The sequence below is a fragment of the Pyxicephalus adspersus genome, chromosome 5, assembly GCF_032062135.1.
Source record: "Pyxicephalus adspersus chromosome 5, UCB_Pads_2.0, whole genome shotgun sequence".
NCBI lineage: Eukaryota > Metazoa > Chordata > Amphibia > Anura > Pyxicephalidae > Pyxicephalus > Pyxicephalus adspersus.
Window position 1 is genome coordinate 5879190 of NC_092862.1, and position 9105 is coordinate 5888294.

The 9105-nt window shown below is 42.2% G+C and overlaps 1 protein-coding gene across 1 annotated transcript; it reads right to left on the reverse strand.

Moving 5' to 3' along the window:
- On the reverse strand, positions 1-3208 carry CHRAC1 (chromatin accessibility complex subunit 1). The gene is made up of 3 exons (XM_072413267.1): positions 3051-3208; positions 918-1044; positions 1-341 (listed from the first exon to the last, which is right to left on the reverse strand). Exons 1-3 carry the CDS (start codon positions 3165-3167, stop codon positions 139-141), a joined length of 447 nt encoding a protein of 148 aa, XP_072269368.1. The 5' UTR covers positions 3168-3208; the 3' UTR covers positions 1-138.
- Between the last annotated feature and the right edge of the window lie 5897 nt (positions 3209-9105).

Consider the following 9105-nt stretch of genomic DNA (forward strand, 5'->3'; position numbering starts at 1 on the left):
TGAGTGTTTATTTATAAACTTTATTATACAAAGGGAAAACTTTAAGTGGTCATTTTGTCCTGAGAAAAAAAAAATAGAAAAATAAATCTCGTATGTTAAATGTTTATAGAGTCCATAACATGAACAGGGATTAGATCATTAATCATCCTCGTCATCATCGTTATCGTCCTGCTCATAGTCTTCATCCGCCTCGTCATCAGAGTCAACACTCTCATCATCCTCTTCTTCCTGCTCTTCCTCGTCTTCATCTTCCTCCTCCTCGTCATGCAGGGTGCCATCCTTCTCTTCTTTCTCCAACATCTTCAGATAATCGCTAGCAAGAATTTTCTTCGGTAAAATGTCTGGAAATAAAGAATAAAATATTTACGCTCGGCTTTTATTTCCTTTTTCTGGTCTGCAAAATATATGATGAAAATACCTCGGAGGAGACGAGGAGGGGGGCAAGGAAAAGGAGGAAGGTGTACAAAAGAGGAGGGGGTCATGTAGAAGAGGAGAGGTAAGGGGGGAGGGGGCCATAGAGTACACAAGGAGGGGGAGCATGGAGAAGATGGGGAGGGGGAGCATGGAGAAGACGGGGAGGGAGCATGAAGGAGATGTGGAGTGGGCAGGGGGCATGGAGGAGGGGGGCTTGGAGACGAGGATGGGGCATCCTTTTCACTCTGTGGCCTACCATGATTTTGCCACCATGACTATATTCTCTTTCAATTTTCTCACCGGCTCTCCTAGAATTCTGCTCAGAACCCAATTTCCTGTACAAGTGTTTCAGAGACAGGAAGTGAGGGAGAATCTCCCTAACACACAGGCAGCATTGGGGCCTTAACTGAGGTTCTAACCCTCCCCCGTTCTATCCAACAACCAATCAAACCCTTGGCTGGAGGTGGCTGACCCCGGAAGGAGCAGAAACGGCCTCCACCTACCGGAGAGGAACTGGAAGGTGTCGCATTCCTCGGCTGTGGTGGACAAGTCGTCGTATGTCAGTGTGTTTTCTTCTTTACCCGTGCCGTGTTTATAGGAAAAAGTCGCCAGATGTTTCACAAACAGCTCCTACCGGGGAGAGAAGAGACCATGAGAACGAGTTCTATCATACATCTACAATTCATCTCATCTGGACCATACCATCTGATTGATAAGCTCCTCCCCCTCTAATGATGACCTAATGGTTTCATCCTCCTGTATAGAGCTCCCATTGGTGGAAGTCCCACCTCTACCCCATCAGCTGATGTCACCTATTTGCTCTATATTCAAGATATTTACCCCAAGTGGGGCATCATATTGTTACTTTATGGAAATTAACCAACAACCCCCCCCATCTAAGACATCATACATTTTACCCTACATAGGGGTATTCTGGGATAAAACTCAACCTCTCATAAATCGTCATCCCCCTTACGTGACCCATTAATATTTTATTTTGTCGCTTAACAGGAACTTCCCCCTCATAAATCACAGTGTTCTCCGCAGCCCCTTTTTGCTGGGCGCACCAGCCGGCACTTTTTAATAACCACCCGGCTGTTTTTGGGTGGTTACTGAATAGCTGAAACACAATACAAGGGCTGCCACCCGCCTACTATTACTGCCCACCCGGCTTAAAAAAATTTCTGGGTTCAACACTGAATCATCTACCCTCACCCCCACCAACGAGCTCATCAATTTTGCCCTGCCTGGGGCAAATCTGGTAAAAAAATTCAACATCTGATGTCATCATCTACCTCACTTGTCTGATTAGTACAATTCAACGTTCTACTAAGAGCCTGCCGACTTATATTACTCCATCGTAATTATCTACCCTACTTCCCCATCATATCTGCCCCCCCCACCAATCAGTTTATACATTTTACCCTGCCTAGGAAAATTCAACCCCTCAAGTCATCATCTGCCTTACGGGACCCGTTACTATAAATATTATTACTTAACAGGATTTATATAGCGCCAACATATTACGCAGCGCTGTACATTAAATATGATCCTTAATAGGAACCTATGAAATTAACTGCCCTTCTTCCATCACAAATAATCTACCCCCACCCCTATCAATCAGCTCATACATTTTACCCTGCCTGGGGCAAATCTGGTAGAAATTTAACCTCTCATTAGTCATCATCTGCCTTACATGACCCATTATTATGATCCTTCGACTTTCTGGGAATTCACTGACTTATCTGCCCTCCTTTCATCATAACCTCCTGCCCCCATCAAGGACATCATACATTTTACCCTACGTGGGGGTATTTTGGGATAAAACTCAACCCCTAATAAGTCATCTTCCTTACGTGACCAATTAGTATGTTTGTCCTAAAAGGGACCTATTGACTTATCTGCCCTTCTTCCATCACAGATAATCCACCCCTACCCCTCTCAATCAGCTCATACATTTTAACCTGCTTGGGGCAAATCTGGTATAAATATTTACCTATTACAGGTCATCATCTGCCTTACAGGACCCATTACTATGATCTACGATAAGGACCCACTGACTTAACTGCCCCGCTTCCAGTCATCTACCCCCCCCCAACACACACACTCTCCTAATGAAAGCGCTCATACATTTTACCCAGTCTGGGGCAAATCTGGTATAAATTTCACCTCTATAAGTCACACGTCTATGTTATTTGCCCCATTAGTACTATTCATCATCCTCCAATATCCGCCCCCCAGGACCCTATCAGGGGGCTCATACATTCTACCCCTCTTGGGGTAACCCTGGGGTAATATTCATATCATCATATAATTTGTACCTCTTTTGCCCCTTTAGTAATATTCATTCCTGCAGTTCGCTATTCCCGCTGGGTACCCGCCGACTTACCAGCCCTCCCCCCATCTCAGATAGGGGGCAATAAGGGCAGAATGATAATAAATGTGGCCCTATATTCGGGGTAAACGCCCTCGTAACCTAAGATGCCCCATATTACAACCCCGTCCCAGAAACAATCCTAGAGTACAAAATTTATGGCAAATCTGCATTATTTGCCCCATTTCCACAATATATACCCCACTCCCCACCCCCACAAACCCATTACCACCCCTACAAGTGACCTCTCCCCCTGAGGTACCGTGGCTTTGGCGGTGATGAGTAGGGCGTCCTGGTTGATGCTGGACACGTCGGGTGAGCTCTTCATGATGACCCGGATCCGGGACAGAGGCAGAGCCACCAACCGAGTCTCCGCCATCCTCTCACCTTGTTGCGCGCGAACAATAAAGTTAACTGGGTTCAAAACAACACCAAGCGCGTGCTGTACAGCCGGACTACATCTCCCGGCGTCCCTTGCGGCATCCCGCACATAATTTGGGGGCTTTGTGAGTCAGGGTAGCAAAGGTAAAAAATCCAAATCCAGTCCCTAAACCCAGAAAGGCGATAACAAGGGCTGGCTGTGGCTTCTTTCAGTTCTACAGCGCCGGAGTCGTTCAGAGGCATGATGGGAGTTGTAGTTCAATAACACAATGTAGAAAGAAATCATTGTTAGTGGAATTATCTGCTGATCACACAAACTGCAATCTGATTGTAAAATCTGCTTCTAACTATTGTGGTAACAAGACCTGTCTGATATATTATTAACCTGGCCCCACACAATATATATATGGTTTTGGTCATGCAAAGGGCATCAGTTTATGAAGTTTCGAAAACTGACATAGATGGATTCTAGACCTTTAGATCTGCCTTAGACTTGTTTCAAGCAGGTTTCGCTTTTGCATTAATCCGAAAAAGGTGTTAGAGTTCCTCCATATAACTGATCTTAGTTCCACAGCCGGAGTAAGGGCCGAAACAAAGAAAAAAACCCCACAATATTGGGACTTTTAAGGCCAATTCAATTCCAGCTTACAATGTAAAAATCATTAAAACTTTTATTTAAATGAAAAATAACAATGATAATCACTACATGGTCAAAACTATAGATCTCCCCGCTTGTCCTGAAGAAGTGGACATAGGAAACGTGTTGACAGCTTGAATATCATATTATTATTATACATTATTTATATAGCGCCATCATATTATGCAGCGCTGTACAAAGTCCATAGTTGTGACACTAACTGTCCCTCAAAGGAGCTCACAATCTAATGTCCCTACCATAGTCATATGTGGTGTCCATGCAGGAGATACATTACAATGTGGTGTATGTTTTTATGTGGTGATTATTATTGTTATTTTGTATTTAAATAAAAGTTTTTTTGAATTTTCAATTAATATGAAGTGAACAAAAGGCCATCAGTGCAGGAAATTGTATGCAAATTGGACAATCAGTTTGTGCTCCATGCAGTCTGGTATAATCTGATGTATGCATTTCCCCTTCCCACTCCTAAACCAAATTCCTGGCCGCATACGGGGCAAATGAATGGGAGGGTGCAGAGCCAATGTGTTGACTAAGAAATAGAATGGGCAGCCTCCAAGCCAAGCTGTCCACCATAGAAGTTAATGGGTGGCCACTGGGTCAAGAAAATGAAATGTTAGCTGTTGGTTCAAGCTGTTGACCATAGAAAGTGAATGGGCAGCCTCCAGGCCAAGCTGCCCACCATAGAAATGAATGAGAGGTTGCAGTGCCAAGGTGTATGCCATAGAAATAATTTTCCTCAGTGTTGGAATATTCACTGTGCTGACAGCCAGTATTCATTTTTTTGGTGGACATCTTGGCCTGGTGGCTGCCCATTCCCTTTCTATAGTCAACAGTTTGACTTGGAAGCTACCCAACAATGATGAACAGAATGGTCTGGTCTCTGCCTGTTCATAGCTATGACAGCTATGGAACCACTTTTTGCACCCAGATGTATTCATCTGATGTGAATGGTGGTTCCATCGGGCTGTAAAGCTAAGAACACCAGCTAGATCAATGTTTCTTAACCAGGGTTCCTCCAGAGTTTGCTGGGGGTTCCTCAAGCAATCTGAGCTTCTCAGGTCAGTATAAGTGGCCCCAATGATCTTTTTGGCTATCTGTAAGAGTGACATTCTTCCCAATGGCCAGCAATGTAAGAGGAATTCTTCCCACTGACCCCCAGGCTAATATACTGTGAGCTGTGGATATAGGAATTATAGCCGGGGTTCCCTGAAGACTTGAAAATTATTTCTAGGGTTCCCCCATGTTAGAAAGGTTGGGAAACCATGCACTAGATGATTGACACCGAGGACTAACAGTCATGATAGTGATGAAAAACTTCCCTAATGCTATGTAGATGCGCTGGATGAGTCTCGGGGTGAAAGTCTCATCAATCCATCACAGAACAACCACTGTGGGCCCCTATTGAGAAGCACACATTGGGGTGCCGCTCCCTCATCCTCCATTCTCCATAGAATAGAATAAAGCTGTGTGTACAGCACTCGTTTGTTCTTCTTTTATTGGAAACAATCCCAAAAGATCATTTCCAGCCACAGAAATCTGACGTCTATACAAGGCTATAAGGACGGGACATATTGGATTTATTATATCATCATACAGAGCTCTGTTTATAAAACAGGGAATCTGATATTCTCTGAAACATTCATTGGTGGCAGTAACAGATTCCTACCAGGGAATGTTTGAGGGAATGTCAGATTCCTTGTTTTATAACTAAGGTCATATGGACATGAATTACATTGATATGATCTGTTTTATAATCAGAATTTGACAACCATGATTGTTAGATATAAGCAATTTTTAAATATCTCTTTGAACCCTTTGAATATTTTTGATACTTTTTGATAATTTTTTTACTATAAAATTGTAGTAATGGAAGGTTTATGGGCTGATATGTGTATGCATGTTACCCATATGTGCTCTATTTATAAAACAGGGAATCTGACATTCCCTCAAACATTCCCAGGTGTAATTCCCAATTACTGTAATTGAAACACATGGACCTGGAAGATTCCCACCAGGGGATGTTTGAAGGAATGTCAGCACGGTGGCTCAGTGGTTAGCTGTTTGTCGTTTGGGTCCCAGGTTCAAATCTTTGCCAGGGCACTATCTGCATGGAGTTTGCAGGTTCTCCCCGTGTTTGTGTGGGTTTCCTTCCACATTCCAAAAACATGCAGTTAGGTTAATTGGCTTCCCCCCAAAAAATTGCCGATAGACTGTATTAATGACATATGACTATGGTAGGAACATTAGATTGTGAGCTCCTTAAGTGACAACTAGTGATATGACTATGGACTTTGTACAGAGCTGTGTAATATGTTGGCGCTATATAAATACTGTATAATAATATTTCCTTGTTTTATAAATAGAGCCCTACGAGATCCCAAGGAAGGAAGACACCAGGTCTGTAGAAGTCACAGGACAATACATTGAGGACCATGCACTAACATTTTCACACTCAAGCATTGTACAATGAGAGTTTTAAGTCTGCATTGTTATTTTATTAAACCCCATGCTACACCCTGAGGAGTCATTGTGAGGAATGCAGCCAATGGGAAGTTACCGACCGAGTCAATATCATTAAGTGCTTTGCACTTCCTTTGCACCGGACTATAGATGGTCAATGTGAGATTGTACAATATTCTGCAGATCTATTAGCAATCAAGCAATGCAGGGGTCCCACCTCATACAGATTAAATAGCTTGCTTAGGATGCATACACAAGTGCAATAATTGTTGTTGGAAAGGATCTTTCACAATCCTTTCCAACGACAAACCACTGCACGATGCATGAATGAGCGCTATACATACAGCACCATTCTGCTCTATGCAGAGGGGAGGGGGAGAATGACAGAGCGGCACCCCGCTGCACTCTCTCCCCCTTCACTTCCATTAAGATTGTTCATTGTCCATCGTCCGTGGATCCGCCAGGGCGGTCGTTCAGACGATGGACAACGGGCGCTGTACACACGCCAGATTCTCTTTCCGATATCAGCCCTGAAGATTATCAGACGAGAACCATTGCATGTGTGTACCTAGTCTTAGGTGTGTCCTTATCATTTTATTGTTTTGCTAGAAGAAGATTATACAGCGATTGTACAGTCAGGTTGTTGTGTGTATAGCAAGCATAAGGCTACGTACACACCTGCAATAATTGTCGTTGAAATGGATCTGTCACAATCCTATCCAACAATAAACCACTAAAAGATGCATGAACAAGCAATGTACATAAAGGGCCGATCTGCTCTACGGAGAGGGGTGAATGATGAAGCGCCCCCCCCCCCCGCTGCGCTTCCATTCTTCTTCACTTGCATTACGATCGTTTGTCGTCCATAGATCCACCAAGACAGTCATTCATTGACAAACGACGAGTGCTGTACACACGCCAGATTCTTGTCTGATATCAGCTGATTATAAGACGAGAACTTTTGTACGTAGCCTAAGTCTCTGGTGCCCATTTTATCCCTGAGGGATTTGCACAGAGGTATGATGAAGCATAATGGCAGCAAAAGCAAAGATATTTGTGCCATGAGAACAGAAAATATCTATTGCTCTTATTGGAGATTGCTCTGGACCCTTAATTACTCAATATTAGTATATTCTGTATAATAAATTTAGGAGAATAGCAAAGGCTAACAAAAGTAGTTCCTGTTATAGATGGGATTTTGAAGTGACTTAATAACTTTTATATATCAATACAAAAATGTCCAACGTGTTTCGCAGATAGATCTTGCTTCTTCAGGGACAGGAGAGTACTGATCATACTGATCAGTAGTGTTGATGTTCCAATTCCGGTTGTCCCTATATTCGACCCGAATATGGCTGTTCAAATTCGGGTAGACCCGACCCGATAAACACGGGATTCAACAGCAAAAATTCGGGAAAAAAAAAAGTTTTAAAAAAAATAAAAATTTTTCTTAAATTATTTATTTCGTATGTGTTTTTATTTTAAACTTGTTCTTTTTTTATTTTTTACAGGTTATCTGACAATGACATTATGAATCATAATGTCATTGTGGGATTCCTGGACCGTTGGAACTGTGCGGTCACAGCTAATTGAAAGCAGGTGCCTTCAATTAGCTGTAACCGCAGGCAATACGAGGGCAATAGAGGTTGAATGGAGATACTATCCCCATTCATTACCTCCACTGCTCTGTGATTGGCTGAGAAATAGGAAACCCTGATGACAGCTCAAGCATCATCAAGGTTTCCCTTTCCTCAGCCAATCAGGGAGCAGAGCATTCAGCGGAGCTTTACTGTGCTGACAGCTCTGCTCCTCTGATTACTCCCGCAGCCCTAGAGGAGCTGTGACATGTATTACATATACAGAATACATGTCACAGCTCCTCTAGGGCTGCAGGAGTGCATAGTAAAGCTCCGCTGATTGCTCTGCTCCCTGATATGGAGTGGTGGGAAGTAGTGAGGGATTAGGAGACAGAAACTGATTTTAGGAGGTCATTAGTAGGTCCCTGAGCATCAAATTGTTATTACAAGATTTAGGTCTATATGAAGATAAATACAACTCCAATGTACTTGTTAGAGATTATTTTATACAACAACTTTTGCATTTTATATAAGAACTTTTTTGCACCTCCATCTGTATATGCATAAGTATGATAAATAATATATATTCTAACTATATTTATTTAGAATTTAGCATTTTTCCTGGTCACATGATGCAACAAATTACTATTCCTCCCTCTATTTCTTGTATGGATTACCAATGTACAATGATTGCAGCTTCACTAGGCTCTTAATCATTATTTTTTTGGGTCTTTAATGGAATATGAAGTTTTCATGTGAAAGAATTACCTTTTTGCATACATAAATTACTATTGAAAATTAAATATTACATTTTAAAAATTATACGTCAAATTTTTCATTTTGATTCTGTATTCATATCCATACCAATTGCCATCAGTGAAAGGTTCATAGAATGGCGGGTGAGACACATTTGAGAGAGGCGCACTAATGGGAAATCATACAGGAACTGAATATATAGTGATAAGGCCTGCACAGAAGAGCTTACAATCTAAAAGGTGTGGGATGTAGAACACAATAGTCTATATGCTCAGGAACTGGAAGTGGCAGATATATGCAAATTATCTCCTAAAGTTCAAACTGATCACATGTAAAATATGCAAATTTGTTCACACATCACAGGTGTCAGAATCCAAGGATTCACCCAAAGGATCTAAATAAACATAAATTATCATACAAAATATATACAGTAAACGGATTAAAATTTGGGAGTAGGATTCAGATAAGGGCGGGGGGGGGGGGGG

Coding starts and splice junctions, on each gene's coding strand:
- CHRAC1 (XM_072413267.1), bottom strand. CDS start 3,167: ATGGCGGAGACTCGGTTGGTGGCTCTGCCTCTGTCCCGGATCCGGGTC. Junction 1,045..3,050: donor TCATCACCGCCAAAGCCACG/GTACCTCAGGGG, acceptor TCTCCCCGGTAG/GAGCTGTTTGTGAAACATCT. Junction 342..917: donor CACCTTCCAGTTCCTCTCCG/GTAGGTGGAGGC, acceptor CTTTATTTCCAG/ACATTTTACCGAAGAAAATT.